We start from the raw sequence: 17,915 nt of genomic DNA on the forward strand, positions 1-17,915 counted from the left end.
AACATGAATAATTAAATTGTATTTACTAATAGCACTGAAAATTGCATCTGTATTAGGTACTGGTCATGAGCACTGCAAGATCAAATTTTATGTATTTGTATGCTGTGTATAGCCAGACAAGTTTTGTAAAAATTGTATTCTTACTCTGGCTTTAATATTTTTGACCACAAATATTAGCAGTATCACTTTTCAAAAGATTGACAATGAGCTTGGTGATTTTTTTTTTCCTCCCAGTTGTGTGCAGCTCATATTACTGCAAGTGTGATGTACCTCTTTAGATTCTAACGCTGTTCATATATAACAGTTACATTTTCTTTTGTCTCAGGAGAAGCTAACCTTCCTCCATGGCTTGTACCAGCGGTTGGTAGCTGGCTGTGTGCTTATAAAACAACCAGAAGGCATCCTAGATAGATTCTCTTGGTCTGAGCTTTGTGCAGTCTTGCAGGAGAATGTTGATGCCCTGATCTTAGACCTCAACAGGGCTAATGAGAAGGTAAGTGTCCTTAGGCACCAGCTACCTCTATTAAATTCAGTGACATTTGTCCACATCACAGTATCATTAAAAAGGACTGACATTCATCTTATTTCAAAAAGAATTTGGACGTTAATAATTCAATACCATTAATTATGGCTTGTCTACAACTCAGTTTGATGCCATTGCTGTGGGCATGTAAATGTGACTGAAGTCTGTATGAAGTCTCTAAGCTCCGCTTTCTGTGCAGGACATGCTAATAGTACTAGCCAATATTAGCCACAGGGACCTAATTAAAAGAAAATAAATTAATCTTACTGATGAAGCAATTCAAAGAACTTAGTCATTTACACTAATAAAGCAAGTCTTTATTTTAGCATAAAACAGAAACAAAATGCACTTGCTTCAGGAACATCATCTTTAAATTATGGGTTTAAGATTCAGATATACTATTTGAAAAAAATGCCAATGTATTTTTTGTTTAATTATGATTTCTTGATTACCATATTTGTATTCAGAAATACAATAGAAAGTAGTTATTTTTATAAATCATGTCAACATATGTTAATATTTGTTCCAGGGAGAAACTGTACTTTTCTGAGTGATCGTAATGTTAATAAGCTTGCATGGCCCTTCTCCCCAGAAATCCCTACTTTTTAGGAAGAAGAGACTGAGACTGGTTCCACTGACTAACATATACCACCCTTTAATTTCATTCAGTTCATGTTCTGACTCCATTGATCAGGTCACTCCTCTGCTGACATGGTCTACTAGAATGATTCCAGATCTTGGCTGCCCTGACATTTTGTTACTGAGCATAGGAAGGGAAAAGCTCTTTCAGAACTTTCTCATCTGCTGGAATTGTAACCACTTTTCTAGCTTGTGTAAGGGACAGGGCTAGTTACACTGAATCATTTTGATTCCTTCCATCATTTAGTAAAAAACCTCAGCAGTCCATCAAAATTACTAAAGAGGGATATATTAGAATAAATTCTGGATTATACAGAAAGACAACATTTCTATTTTTGATTAAATGTAGAGGAAGAAGGAGAATGTAAGGGAGGAGATGGGAATGAACATTGTTGACAGTGTTTTTGGGTTTATGTGCGCCTAACTCTTTTGTACGGTTTAATTTAGTATGGCTATTGAGATTGATTGTGAGGTCTGTAGGGCTCTTCTCATGTACTTACCAGTGTTTCATGGATTTGGGGCAGTGTTGTTACCTGTGGTGTACCCACTTCTTAAGAACAAAGGTTTTCTCCTGCAGTTTGATGTGATGTATTTGGAAGGTATATTGCTGATACTCTTTCACAACAAAGTGCATATACATATATTAGAGATTGTTGCTAGCTTGATTCATTCCTCCATTTGGTTTGCATAGGAGCTGCAAAGTTAAATCACAGAGTGAATCACTTCATTCATGTTCATTGAAATCACATTATAAACTGATGAGCTTATTTTGAGAAAAACATTCCGTACACTAAAGTTTTTGCAATTGTTTTCATACTCAATAATATGTGGAATGTCTTGGTTTTCCAATCAAACAAAAAGTAAAATTAAGGACTGTTTTTTCATTATTACCCTAAGTCCTTGCAGACTGCTAGAGGACTGGTATACTTGGATTACTAATTTAGCAGTGTAAGATGTAATGCGCTTCTTTCAAAATGAGTAAGGGATGTCTAGTTAAGTTTCAGAAGGCAACAGTTATATTCAAGGGGGTATAGGGATGAACAAACTGAAAATAGAGAAAAGCCATTATTCTAACATATGCCTTGCAAGATTCAAGAAAACCATTTGTAATGAAAGACTTTATTTTTAATAAATAAGTTGAAGAAATTAAAATTTAGATTTTATGCTGGGGAAGACTCTGTAATTAAATTAATATGCACAGTTAAAATCCAAAAGTGTATCAAGAGATAAAAGAATTTCTTTTTAAATGCTTGTCACGCAGGTATCTCACCTAGAATATGTTTATAAGAACAAGTACGATACTATGAAGGAGCTTCAGCAAAGCCAGGAAGAAGCTTTTAGCAAAATGGCCAAACAGATGAAAGCACAGGAAAGCTGTTGGCAGAAACAAAAAAAGTATCTGGAACAGCAATACTCAGGTCTCCTTGGGGAAGTTCATGCAAGGGCACAGGTATGGTGCTGTGAACTTCTGAATTTCTTTTCCTTGTAAATATTTAACAGACTATTTCAGTAGTTAGAGCTCCTAACCAATTTCAGGTTGTTTGGGAATTTTACACAGAATCACAGAGTGGTTGACGTTGGAAGGGACCTTTAGTATCTCTTTAAAATAAAATTTAAAAAATCACCACTACTAAAGCAACTGTGCTAGTACTGAATTCACTTAGGACAGGAAACAAGTGACTGCTTGTTAAAATGTTCCAGAAATTAAGTGCTTAATGTTGTCCAGCAGTTGCTAATATATTTATTATATATTTTGAGAATGCTAAAGCTTTAAGATTGAAATTGCTTGTTTAGGAATTATGTAGTTCAGCAGTTAGTTTTTAGTGTCATGCTTTGCAAAGACTTTGTAGAATAACAGCAGTTTGGTGTCATCTGGGGATGAATTTAGGTGTATTTGTTCTTACCCTGAGAACTAATTAGCAGTTACAGTGGTAGATTTCAGCAGTGTTAAAGGACTTTTTATACAAATACTTTGGTGAGCAATGGTTCAAAAGTGTAAAGCTGTCATCAGTCATTGTTAGTAAAGTTATTCACCATCTAAAATTCTTACTGTTACTCTACAACTATAATTCATTGTCTTTACAATCACATCTCTTTAGAAATGTTTCAATTAAAATTGTTGTGAAATACAAGAAATAACGTATGACTTGCTATTTGTGACTACTGTCTGAAACATGCTTTGTCAGATGAAGACTGCTTTTGTCTCTGATTTTAAGCTTTGAAGTCTGCTCTCTGAAAATCGTATTTATGAAGTATTCCTTAGGCAAAGCAGTTTATTGTGATTTTTTGGAAATGGGCTAAAATCTTAAACGTTTTCTGCTCAAGATTTACATTTCCCATTGGATATTGACAATGCTAAAAATATCCCCATGAGTGCCTGTAAGGGGCATCCAGACTCATAGTGACTTCCTCCAGCATGCTGTACTTTCATGTTATGAGATCATTATCAACAAAAAGGATGATGAAATAAGGAAGATTAATTTTGAAAATGACCTTTTAAAAAGAAGTGGTGGGGTTATGCAGTTTAGATTTCTATCTGCTATGGATACTGTGTGAAACAAAGGTCTGCATAATCTCTTTCAGACCGTAATGTGTTGTGGAGAATTTATTCTGTGTAGTACTGTACCATGCTTTGGGACATTGCTGAGTATGTCATTCTTCTCAACTGTAGCTGGCAAGCGTATGCACTGAAAATACCACTCTCTTTTGCAGCCTGTGCATTAGGCATGTCTTCTGGAAAAGACTTTTTACTTCAATGTGCTGTAAAAGACTACAAGTTTTCTAAAAAGGAAGTGCTTTCCCTTAGAAATATCTGGGCATGTTTTCTGAAACAAGTTATGTAGGATTACAAGCTGATAGTGGTAGAAACTAGGTGGTGCAGCATCTGTATACACTTTGAACTTCAAACAGGAGTTCATTCAACAAAATCTGGTCTTATCTTTGTTCTTTCTCACGTTCCAGCTTGTCTGCCTTAGCATTTAGTGTCAGTCTTGGAAGAAGACAGTCTCATTTCCTCTGGATTTCTACCTTATGACAGACGTTGAACTTACAAATACCAGATTAAGCTTTTACCTTTCTGAGGTCCATAAGCTCCATGGACATCTGCTCTTAGGGCTGTTCTAATCCTGACTGCTTGTTTCTTGTTAGACTAGATTGATTTTTCCATAGTGCATTTTGTGTCTGTTGGCCATATTAATCTGCAAGCTCACTGCTGTGATGGATCAGGGCTATGCAGACACACTAATGCTGTAGCCTTGTTTCCACAGGAAACATATGTGAAGGCAAAGAGAAGGCTTTCAGTTCAGGCATGTTTTAGATCTGTGCTGATGACTTTATCCCGTTAACTTAGAGCTCTACCTGCACAGCAATATGAGTAATGGAGTGTGGAGATTGCTATTTTTGTTTCTTAGAATTGAAGTGGAGAAACAGGGCTTTTCTGAATGGCTTCCTAGTTATTAAAATGTGACATTGCAATGTGGAGGTTGTAGTAGCAATGACAACTGCCACTGCTTCTGTCCCTGTCTGTTCAGGGTCCTGGTGTCCAAGATGGGATCTATGGATATTAACAGATTCTACTTCACAGCTGTTATTGTTGATCAGGTGGACAATGTTAACTGGAAAGCAGTTTTTCTATGGGGCAGAAATCCCCACAGTGGCCTTATTGCAGGCCAACAGTAAACAAGCCTCTCTACAGATACCGCTCTTTGTTCCTAGTTTCTATATATAGCCAACAGACCTTAAAATGAATATCCTTTTTCCTTGCCTTTTGTAGCAGAAGAAGCATAGTCCCCTTGATTTTATGATGTACCATTCTGTTACAGTGCCTGTTCCTTAGCCTTACACAAATTATTTATTTAGTCTGTACACAGTCTCATAGGAAAAGTCCTCTGAACCTTAACTATGAGTTGTTGTTTGTTTATTATGTAGACATTTATTAATCTGTCCCTGTTTTTGTGGCAACAAAGTATATAGTAGTGTTTTGTTCTGGCAAATACATGTGAGAGAAAATTCCTGTAACCACTTTTAAATTATTATTTTCAACAGAAAAATAAAAGGTTTACTAAATAGGAAATGGAAAAAAAAATCCTTGAGGGAGAAAAATGGCTTTTCTTTTGCTTGTTTTTTTTTTTTTTTTTTTTTTTTTGTAAAGAATCTTTGCTTTTACTTCAAGGTGAGTGAACTACTTAACAACTGTGGTTATATTGTAATTGTATCAAAAATTGGTGTTTTACACAAAAAAGAAACTAACTGAAATACAGGAAAACCTTTTGAAGTTAGCATCATTATATTTCTAGCTTCCAGTTCTGTTTTCTTGCCAAAATAAAGTGAAAGAAGTAGGATAAAACTGTGTTACTAGTAACATCCGTTCTTTTGTCAAGGAGTGTCATAATCTACCAAGTTCTGTAGCCCAGTGAGGAATCTCTCAAAACTCAAGCACCCAAGGAAGTCAAACTACCAAAATTTAGGAGGAGAATTCTCTCCCTTTCAAAATTGTGCTTTTAAGCTTTGAAGAAAACATTAGAAATGATGAAGAGAAATACAGAATTAATTATCAGTCCCTAAAAATAAGAGGGTGCATTTTCTTACAATTTATTTTTTAATTTGCGTAGTCACTGTCTTGTTCACTTCTGCGTATTCCCATATAACCTGAAACATTTAAACACTACGTTTTTTTTTTTTTTTTTTTTTTATAAACTTTAATTAGCCAGAGTACTGGATGTTAGTATTGTTGCCCAACAACCCTGTAGGGATCACGCTTTAAGTTTGTTTACTCAGATATTGGCCTTTCACCTGTAATGGCCAGAAACCATAAGTTGTTTTCTAAATTCAGCTTACCTTTTCAATTCCTTCCAGTCATGCTATCAGATTTTCTTCTTCTTTTTTTTTTTTATTTTTTATTTTCTGTAAAAATGAAGCATTCTAAATAATGCAGTAGCTCTGAAAGTATTTGTACTTGTGCATACTTAATTTTAGAGCAGTTAAGTGACATATGAGGCCTGTAAGTTTCATTTTATAATTAGGTATTTTAGTTACCTACTATATTTCTTTATCACTGGAAGTATTTTAATAACACACATAACCTGGTTATATGCAAAACACTGTAGTATGTTTTTCTTTCAACATCAATATTGTCAAACCATCTGTAAAGTCTACCTGTTGGTATTTTATTTCTTTGTCTTAAAGAGCAATGTGTGTAAGTTCGGTCATGAGAGAGCTGTTATTCTGTTTGTCTTCCTAGTCCAGTTAAAATGCTTTCTCTTTCCAAAAATAATTAAATATTTATTTGGTCAAAGACATTCTGAGCTGACATAGGTTACCTTTTTACAGAAGTGCAGAATCTTTTTATTTCCTTTTCAGGGATAGTTTATGTATTTTTCCCCTTTTTGTGTTTATTGTGTGAAGGAGGAAGAAGAAATTAGGATGCCTCCATCCCCATTTGCTTAAGACCAGTACCAAAGTTGATACATGGGAATGTGACTGGTAAATGTCACTTCATTTCTCTCTTGTCCACTGCTAACAGGAATAACTTCTTCCCCATTTCTGACAAAACTGCTTAGAGCTATACGAGAGGCAGCTGAGACTTGATAATAATCCTCTCTTTAATTTGTCATATTACTTAGCATTACACTTGTTCTACCTTTATGTGTTTGTTTATTGTAACAGGGGCATAAAAGTTTAACTTGAGCTTGTGTTTTTTTTGTGAAGTGTCTAAAAATTATTACCTCCACTGAATCCTGTTAAACATAGCTTTGAGTGGCTGAGTCACAGAGGACCCTGATGTATCAGGGAGCTAGTCTAAGCATCAGAGGCCATGGCATATTGTCTTGATTCTGGTATAAGGACACGCCCGTCATCAATAGCACCTAATCTGCATGGTCCTCGTATTCCCTAGCTTTTTGGAGTCTTCATTTAGCTGTTTGGGTTTACTGTTTCAAACCTCCCTCTTTCCCTATTTTAGGGCTTAGAGAAGGGAGAAAAAAAAAACACCAACAGTTCTGCAAGTTGAAAAAATCTGTGATGGCTGCAGTCAACATAAAAATATATGTATTACACCATTTTTTTCAAAACTCTGTTCTGTATGAGACCTAATTAATCTGTGAATATATAAGTAGGGGGTTGATTACAAAGTAATTAAGAGATCACCTTTAATTCCCCTTTCCCAGCTGCTGCCAATCTGTCTAGTTTTATCTTCCAGAGTTTTCCTTATTTTTTTTTCCTATCTCTTACACTAAATTTCTTTTCTGCTTTGAAGAACAATATTTTTTTTTCTGAAATTAGAGCATGTAATTGCTTATTATTAAGTGAACTCATGAAAATGTATTGTGGATAGCCAGGTATTGTTGAAACCTCTGTGTATTGTTGCAGAAGTGGATTAGCTTCAGAAATCTAGAGTTTGTAGTTGAAGATTGTGCAAATTTTCGGCATGTTATTGGTTAGTTTTTGCATGTATCTGGTACTGTAACTTTTTTCTAGGAGACGTGCTTTGACAATCATGACTGATGATTTTTGTTCCTTCAATTTGTTATAATTCCATAAAAAAAGAAAAAAGAAGACGAAAACCAACTAATTTAGGTAAAATGATTTTGATTTTTTTTTTTAATTTTAAATAATAATTTTCAGTTAATGTTTATTCTCCCCCTGCCCCTATTATCCCAGGAATACCAAGAAACAGCAGAGAAAAACAAGGAAACAATCTATGACCTTGAAAAAAGATGGGAGAAGTTGGCCCTTGAAAATATTTGTGTGAAAAATACATTAACACAGATTCAGAAAGAACATTCATCTCTCCTGGCAGCATGTGCACTATTGGCAGGTGCCCTGTATCCTCTCTATGGCCGATCATGTGCTCTGTCTACACAAAGACATCTTCTGCAGGATCAGGTCAACATCTATGAGTCAGTTAACCAGGAGATTAGGACTCTAGTTCATGCTCTCTCTGGTGTGGAGGAAAAGAAGCAAGAATCTAAAATGAAGAAAAGAAAATTCAAAGGCCTGATATGTGTGTTCCGAAGAGGTGTGATTGCAGTTCTGGCAGCCAACAGGCTTAAAGTTTTAGCTCAGTCTTCTAGTTCTCTCTTCTCCTGGGCAAATGGCTTCAAAGAAGGCATTGGAATTCTAGTTTGTGTAGGGGACTCCAAAGGTAAGCATAATCTGTCAAGTAAGCTAATTGTTTTCTTGTTTTATAAGTGTTATGTCAAATTAAATGGTTAGCGAATAGCAGATAATAATGTTAATAATAAAGTGAAAAGACTGATGTGACATGACAAATGTCATTTCTGGATTTGAGGTTTCTAGATTTCTTGACAAATGTGATTTCCACTAAAAGGAACTACTTAGTCTGTTTAGCTGTAGCTTTTCTTTCAGTGCTTCACATGTGAACTCATACTATTTCGTATCTCCGACATTTGTGTTAACCTGTTTTAGAATTAATTAAATGCTAACATATCTTTTGTGTCATATCTTTTTCTAAAAAGATGATTCCCCTTTTTTTATTAATCACTTTAATTATATTTTTATACTAAAAATGCAAAAAGATTTAATTTTAATTCAGATAAAATATTAGTATAGGATTTCTAAATTTTTCTTCTAAGAATTATTTAGTCTTTCTGTTCCTTTCTTTTACAAGATTGCTTCCCCACAGGATCAAATGGTATCAAAAATGTTTCACAAAGACAAAGATCCATTTACTTTTCTGTTTCAGTAGTTGTTGAAGAGTACTTAATATAGTCTAAAATGTTCTGAAAGAAGAATTGGTTTGTAGGTTATGTACTTTGGTCATTTTCTGAAAGAGCTGAGGATAGTATTGTGCCTTACTTGTGTCACCTGGTTTTATTGCTAGTTCCAATTTTCTTTCACAGGACACAAAGAGGAACAAATTCATTGCGTTGAAGCACTCCGCTGGTTTACTAGTTCTAAGCTCCATGCTGCAATAATCAGTTCTGTCACAGAATTACAGGATGTTGTTAACAAAACAGGTAAATTTAGAAATATGTTATTGTAGTAGAAGAAAAAAAAAAAAGGCATAAACTTCAATATTTACATGATTGCTATTTTCATGCTGTTTTGATACTATTCTGTATCAAATTCTTGGAGAACTGCCTTCGTAGAACATATCAATTTTCTTTAATTGGTGATATGATACGTCTATCATTTCAGTACATGGAATCATGGAAATAGAAGGTTCAAGAATGTTTCTAGAAATCTGAACTGCTTTGTTGTGAGTTAGAAAAACCATTTCTATACCATGCCAATAGATAAACGATTAACTTGTTCTTAAAAGCGTCCAATGACATAATATTTAAAAATTCCTAGTTATCTTGTTCCACTGTTACAAAATATTTTACTGAAGATCAAACTATTTTTTTTTTATAAAGTCTATTACTGTCTTAAGTAAGGCCCTAAAGCTGATGCATTTAACCTGGGATTTTACTGCTGCTGACTGACTGAATGTAATTTCTGCCTTTTATATGATACGAATCTAGAATTCCAGATATAGACCTATAATTTCCAGAATTACAGGCATCTGGAAAACAACTGAGTTTTTCATCTATTTTAGTTGCTATCTTGTGGTTTCTGACAGAGAAAGAAAATGCTCTCAATTAGGACACACTATAGCAGTCTTAATTTTATGTACCTGTTGTGTTCCCTCTTTAAGTAGATCCTTAATGAGCCTTCTGTCTAGATTACCTAATTTTATCAGTCTCTCCTCACATAAGTATTATATATGTGTTATGTTATATATGACTGTAGAAAATTTTAATGCTAGTTCCCGGATATGTCATCTCTTGATTCCCAGCTATTAACTGTCTTCTTTAATTTCTTTGCAATGAGGATTGATACAAGATCTCACTTGTTCCTTCTATGTTGCTGTTATCCATAGTTGTTCATTGTAATTTCCAAGTTCTAAGAATTCTGTCATCGAATAAAGGGTATTAAAAGAAACGAAGGATAATTTATAAGAGTAAAGGGAAGTAGCAGGATGGAAAGATGGTGATACAGCTTACAGACCACAAACAGTGAACTGAGACCAGAGGTTAGCCATTAAATCAAAAGTGTTTACTTTGAGTTTCAGGTGCCCTCTTGGCTCAGTTTTCAGCAATTTAAATTTGCATCCATACGAAACAAAGTTTGTACTGTGTTTCAGGACATGCATGGACTTGCAGTATATACTGCAAATGTTCCTGTGTATAGAGTACTGAATAAGAGAAGCAAATTGAACGGGAATCAAAGATAAACTCTACAGCAGCATCAACATGCTGAAGTGTCTAGTTAGAATACCCATGATATTCATCATGATACATCATGATATTTCGCCTATGTTGAAGTAGATAAGAATTCTGTTGGACTCTATTTACATGATACCTCTGTACATAGCAGTTTTGATGTTTAGAGTTAGCAAGAACCGTGCTGAGAATGTGATAATCATAGTCAGTTTGGTCAGTTTTTTTTTTTATAGGTCATCTGTATTTAAGTCGTGTTTTTACAGAACCTCAAGATCTTACTGCACGTGTATTACTTGGGATTCTGTTGCTCATGGGATCAAAAGTCTCCAAATAACCTTTGGCCCAAAAAAATACTCATAAGTAATTTAAAGGTGGAAATTAAACTTCCTGAAGTACCAAAGTGATAAGGCTGTGAATATATTTGAAAGAAAGGCTTGCATACTTGGGAAGCCCTTTTATGTTTTGTAAGTCATATTTCAAGTAAGATTTAAACCTGCAAACTGACTTAAGTCAGTTTTTAATTTTTTTAAAAAAACTTAAAAAAAATTATTTAATGTAAATAGGCAATCTGAGAGGCATCTTCTCTCTTTATGTCGTGAAATTACAGCAGTTCTAGATGAGACTGCATATAACAGGAGACAGTAGGCACAAGAGAGTGCTGTGTGGATCTGCAGCATGGAGTGGTTCGGTGTCTTGAAAGGAGTTTTAAAGATGGACATATTTGAGGAAGAAACCAAAGAAACTGAATCTGTATCACTCAGAACTGGAACTTCTGGACTTGTGCACTCTGTTGTTTTGAGGCTCATTTCTTGACATTTTAGTTTTAAAAAGTGATTTTGATTTAACAATCATGATCATTTCCCTTCACACTGTGTGTTAGTTTGGTTCTCATTCTAGCATGTTTTGGAATGGTCTCTTAGCTTCAATTTGAATAAAAGTTTTTTTTTTTTTTTTTTTTTTTTTTTGTAAGGTTGTGTTTGTAGGTTTGTTTGAACAGAATCTGTACTGCAGTAAATCAGCAAAAATGCAAATCCAGTTGTTTGAATACAAATACCATCAACTATAACATACACAAAGGTTTTGAAGCATGAGTGTTTTAGTCTAGTGTAGCACTACTGAGTTCATCCTTCTGCCAGTTCTGTTTCACCAAAACAAATTAAAGGAGAATTTTCTTCACCTGTCAGTAAATGAAGATTTTTTTTCTAAATTTGCTTAATGTAAGAATTAAATTCTCTTTGTGATTTACCTGCACTAGTGTTAATCCTGTGTTACACACATTATAATATCCCAAACTGAATGTTTTTATTGTATCCTTGATCCTTTGAGGGCATGTATGTAAAATGATTATGGTTAAATCCTTTATTTTCTTCACAATGATTATAGATCCAGTTCCGTGTGGAATTGCATTATATTCTTATTTTGTCTTTCAAAACAGTAACTTGCATCAACATATTTCATGGTTACTCTAAATCACTCTTCATTAAAAATTAAACAGAGATGAGGCTTTTTTTTTTTTTTTTTTTTTTTCTTTTCCATCCCAGGAAAGTGTCTTTAGTTATTGGGCCCTCAGCTGGAATACTGGTTGTGAAATACAGTGTTACAGTACAATTCTCCAAACTATTATTAAATTATTTTTCATATGGTTAAACTGGGGGTATTATAGCAGTAAGGAACAGTGTGCCATCCTTGGTAATGAACACATGAAGAAATACTACTTTTTCTGACAGGCAAACTGTCTCATATAAAATGAGGTGTAGATGGAAAAACTAGGGAAAAGGAAGAAAAAGGTCATTGACAGGTGTTTTTTCTCCTTTCCCTTTCCCTTTCCCTTTTCTCTTTTTGGTATTTACCAGTAATCACTAGAAAGGAGAGGTTTTTAGAATATTTTCAATGTCATCTTACATGGAAGGCAGTGCACACAGTCTAGTTTTATGTTAATTAAACATTCAAACTGATGTCATTATATTTGGAGAAAAGAGATGGCCTTTGAAACTGAAAGGTAGGACAAGAATAAACTTTTTAAGAGTTAAAATGATGAAAGTCATTTATCTTGGATGTGATCAGGAATAGAGTGCTGACTTTATCAGGTGCTATTTTGTTTGCTTACAGATAAATTTGGTCTAATGTAAATGATAAACTCTTTATTTTGAGAGTGGAAATCTGATAAAAATAATCTTTTGTTTACTTACAACCTTTGGCTTTATCCTTGCAACATATAAAAAAGTATTTTACTTTAAAAAAAAGAAGCTCTTGTTGTTATTTTCTCTGTTTATACTTATAAGTAAATATTTTAATTCACTACAGCAACAGGAGATCTGTACTACTGAATGTAAATAAGCTCTTCCATGCTTGTCATCTTACACTGATAGTATCATAAGACAAGTAATGACAGATTAAGACCTGCCTAGCAGAGGGAAAACTAAATTACAAGACTTTTATTAAGGCATAAATAAACCTATTAACTCTTATCTGGAATACCAATTAGTGGAAGGAGCACTGACAATTTTATTTATCAACATTAAACACAATTATTAATTACAGACCTGACGAATCTAGCAGTAAGCAGGACATGTTGGGTGTGCTGGGGCCTTAAGTCCATTATATGAGAAGGATGATTACCAAAATCCTGTGGGGAAATAAGTAATTGTAGCTGTAAAATTTTAATTGCCTTGGAATAAGGTAAATTATATTCTCTTGTCTCAGAATATAAATAGTATGGCATTAAGGTACCAAGCCTCACTAATTTTGAACAGCAAATGATTTAGACATCTATGGAGGGGAGGGAAGAGGAATCAGAAAAAGCTCAGAAATTTGCATTGTACATGTAAATACCGCGATAAAGTGTTTTACCATGTGTTATCACATCTGACACATTTGACCTGTCTGGCATTTTGCTTGCATTTGTCTTATATGTTTCATAAATTACAAAAATAGAACATCCAAGAAAGACTTAAGAATGTATACTGTTGGAGGTGAACATGAACAAATTTTCTTTGAAAAACAAATCCTATTCTCCAGAATCTTATCCCATCTTACCCTGCCTATCCGCAGATTGATAGGAGTAGAATGTTCAATGCTCAATACAGAATTTGTCCCAGATTTTCTCTGAGAAATTCCCTTGACCTCAGTCTCCATTCTCTAATGGAAATTTCCTACTGAGTATTTTATAGATGCTATTTATTATTTTTTTTTCCTCTCTCTTAATAAAACAACAAAAAACAAAAAAACAACCAAACAAACACTAATGACCTACATAATGTTTTGTTGTTGTTTTTGTTTCTTGAAGATCCAAATTCCTGGCTTTCTGGACACTTACTTGTAAGTGCAGCTAGGAACTCCTTTTCAAAACTTATGGACAAGCTTAATGTAATAATGGAGACTATTCCACTAGACAGCAGCAGGAGCATTTCCTGTATGGAGAAGGACTCCTTGGTACAGAGGCTGGCTCATGGACTTCATAAAATAAACGCCCAGGCTGTGGAAGCTGGATTTTGTGACAGACTACCCCTTATGGTATGCATGTGCTACTTCATGTAAACAGTAGGTTCACAGTAAAAGTGTTACAGTGAAACTCTCTTCATAGCAACATTACTTTTGTTTCAGATTTTTTATGACTCAGTTGAAGTCAGCTACATAGGGGATCAGAACTTGACGTGAAATACTCCAAAGCATTATGCACTGACTGGATGTTTTCTTTTGTCGTCTAAGAATTGATATATACAAAAAAAAAAGGGGGGGGGAGGGGAAGTTCTATCAAAATTATATATACTTTAGAAAAAGAAACCTATTTCTCACTTTAACAATGTTTTTTGTTTGTTTTTTTTGTTTGTTTTAAATTTGTTTGGGTTGCCTTTCAGTAGGAAAAGATAATTTTCTCCCCTTTAACGAAAATTAAAGGATATGATTCTCTCATAGAGTCTGTCTTCCTCTGTGGGTCTTACATGAAAGCAGATACTTTCTGAAAACAAAATTTGCAATAACCTTCAAGAGAAGGTGAAATGGGTTCATGTTTTTGCACTTGTGTGCATCTTCTAGAGATCAAGGACAAGATGACAGTTTTGCTTGGGTACTCAATGTAACTGATTTTTTAAAATCAGATTAAGAACTGTTTGGACTGTGCACTTAGTCACATGGTATAAAATTTTGGGTAGACCTGTGTGGTGCCAGGAGTTGGACTCGAATGATCCTTATGGGTCCCTTCCAACTTGGGATATTCTATGATTCTGTGATTCTCCATATGGATATAAAATGGCACATTTTTAAAGTGTGTAATATTGTTTCTGTTTACTAACAGAAAAGCATAGCATCCTTGCAGAAGCAAATATTTGAGTTTACACAAAGACTTCATAAGGCAGAAGTGGAACGACGCTCATTGCGCCTAGAACTTGGAGAATTCAAAGGGAATTTCAGTGAGATGAAAAAAGAGGCTGACAAAGCTCAGAGCCTGCAAGAGCAATTAAACATGTTTAAGCAATCTGTAAGTACATTTGATTTAGGTAAGGCTGCTTACAAGAGAGACCTTCTTTTTGCACATTTTTTGTTTTGTGTTCTTTTGAAAAACAATTAAATCTACAAAGCTCATATGCTATTTTCCAGAAATTTTCCAGAAAAATTGGTGCATAAATGTCACTAAACTTCAACCCAGATGTATTTAGAATTCTTTCCATACAAGTTTCTCTTTGGTTTGCAGAATGAGATACTCTATGTAAATTACACATTCGGGCTTCAGCAGCTCCAGTTTTCTTCCATGTGTTGAAAATGTTGGTGTGATTTTTGTGCTCTAAAATGATTAATAGTTATCATGTCAAAACAGTAAACTTAGAGTATTTAATATGAATGTTCATGACAAAAAAAAAAGTATAAAGTATAAATAAAGCTCATAAAGTATAAATAAAGCTCATAAAGTATAAATGTAATATTTTAAATTCTATACTGATACTGTTCAACATTATGATACATTTTTTACTCTGTCTTTGAGTATGGAGTAGTATTGTGAGCTAGTCAGTGCAAATTTTAGTTTGTCTGTTTCCTTGAAGGAGTGAGCTTATGGGAAAGAAAAACAAAACAAAACAAAATCCTTGCTGCACTCTAAATAGCATTTATGCACCAAATTCCTCTGAACCTTTGCAGTAGCTAGATGATTTACCTGAGCACTATGGGTCCACTAATCTGTACATAGCACTGTCTGGCAGGAATGAGAAGAAACAAGAAAAAGGTTCCTTAACAACTTTAAACCAGGTGTGTGAGGGATCTATCCTTCGCAGGTCATTACTGCCCTGCAATGTGAGTTCTCTGTCCCCAGTACTCCATTTTGTCTGTTGCTGGAATGTTCCCTATCATCCTGATGCATCTGTGCCTTTGGCCCTTATTGGAGGGAAGAAATCTGTCCTGCTTTTGCATACTGGAGATTGACTGGACATGTTTCTTCCTATGCTTATCTTCTGTAGGATACATTAAAAATTGAATTCATGTTTGAGCAATATGAGAAAGTAAATGGGTGGGAACTCTTATCTGTAACAGTGCCCGAAGTTGATCCTGAAGCATAGCTGGTAGATGTCAGTATGACCCAGTCAAAACACTTCCAATGAGACTATTTAATAGATGATTTCACATCCATTCTCCTTTCTGTTCCTAGGTTTAAATAATAATAATAATAATAATAATAATAATAATAATAATAATAATAATAATAATAATAATAATAATAATTATTATTATTATTATTATTATTATTATTATTATTAATAATAATAATAATAATAATAATAATAATAATAATAATTATTATTATTATTGTTATTGTTATTATTTAACTTAGCAAAGCTATCTAATCATCTTCGGTTTCGTTTTTAATGGGTTTTATCTCCTTACAGTTCTGGGAGAGCTACATGAGATTGTCACCTTTTACATTGTCAATCAGATGTAAATGATTTTTCACAAGGAATTATTTGTTCCTCTGGACTGTAGTGGGTGTGGGAAGAAGGTTCCAGGCAGGTGTTTGCAAGGGTTAATAAGATGCACACTAAAATGTAGGACATTGATCTGCATATTTCCTTCTTAATATTAATTTTTTACAACCTGGGTATATTAATTTGGATAGAATAATTAATGCATAGTGTTTACGGTACCCTGAATATTTTTCAGAAAAAAATACAGTGAATAATGTTGTCTACCCTTTAGCGTTTAGTGATCTGTCTTCATGTTCAAAAACCTAAGTACTCATCACAAGCATGCTTTTGTTTTAGAATTTTATATGCTAGCAAGTAGAATTCTGGAAGTCAACCTTGTAAACAAATGAATATGGTTACACAATCAAACACAATTTATTTCCCTTATCAGAAATTGATCACTCATGAGAGGTTTGAAAGTGCATGTGAAGAATTAAATAATGCATTACATCGGGAGCATCAGGCACAAGTGCTTTTGAATGAACAGGCACAGCAGCTACAGGAATTAAATAATAAACTAGAATTGCACTCCAGTGAAGAAGCAGATAAAAACCAAGTCTTAAGTGAAACTGTAAAGGTAAGATGATTATTCTTATGAAACAGGCATCAGAAATTTTTCTTTTGGTGAATAAACCAAATCTTTTGTGTTTTGTGCACATAAAATGTTAGGAGGAGATGAATGTATACCATTGGAGTTTTATAGTACTCAGAAAAGACTTTAAAGATGAACTTCAAATATAATTTTCCTTTTCTGTTTTTGGGAGTGGAGAGTGTACATCAGTAACCTCTGAAGTATTTCAAGTTTACGTGATACTTAAGAGACAGCAGTTACCGCTGTCATGAGGTGTTAGCAGGCTGAAGAAAAAATGAATGAAGAAATACAAGGATACTTTTTTTCATTTTGGGGGGGGGGTAAAGGTCCTTATAATATTTTAAAACCTTGATTAGTTGTTTCCTGACTGTAATCTTAGTGCAAAGAACACATTTGCCAGTTTGGAATGTGATAGATGACAGTAGAGAAAGAGGTTCTTTTTTTCATCAGAATTTAATTTTTCCCCTGACATAATGAGTAATGAGGAAAAGGAACTTATCAGAATCTTTGATAAAAAATCAAGGAGCAGAAAGGGACTAAGAGCTTTGAGAAAAGGTGCATATCTAATATGAAACAGAAGAAACATTGTGTTGATAGGCCAGTAATGCATGGTGAGTTTAGCTCTGCAGCTTTTGCTTATTTTTTATTTAAAGCAAGTTCTGCTGCTTCTTCCTCTTCTTCACCACTACTACTATCCACCTCCCAGTATTCTTCTGTGAAATGATAGTTAAGCAGAAGAGAGTGCCTCACTGGTATTTAGAGAAATAGAAGCAGTTACAATTCTGAGGAAGATTTAGGAAGGGAGTGGTAAGAAAGGTCAAGAGGCAGAAAGAGAACCTAAATGTCAAAAAAGATTTTGGAAAATACAACAATGAATAGGGATGTCAAGGAGGATAACTTGCAACAAGGAGTTACAGTCTGCAGTGGTACACAGTGGAGAAAGCTGAAGGATATTGCTAAAGTTATTAAAGGGTTTTCATCAGCAGTAT

General features: G+C 34.2%; 1 protein-coding gene across 1 annotated transcript in view; it reads left to right on the forward strand.

Moving 5' to 3' along the window:
• The window catches only part of CCDC171 (coiled-coil domain containing 171), a 177,429-nt gene that overhangs the window by 68,244 nt on the left and 91,270 nt on the right, over positions 1-17,915 (forward strand). Inside the window, 7 exon segments of the mRNA XM_084504852.1 lie at positions 326-493; positions 2,424-2,612; positions 7,820-8,321; positions 9,022-9,138; positions 13,673-13,899; positions 14,681-14,863; positions 16,726-16,911. Coding sequence (XP_084360978.1) covers positions 326-493; positions 2,424-2,612; positions 7,820-8,321; positions 9,022-9,138; positions 13,673-13,899; positions 14,681-14,863; positions 16,726-16,911 — 1,572 coding nt within the window.

This window comes from Aythya ferina (genome assembly GCF_964211825.1).
Source record: "Aythya ferina genome assembly, chromosome: Z".
NCBI lineage: Eukaryota > Metazoa > Chordata > Aves > Anseriformes > Anatidae > Aythya > Aythya ferina.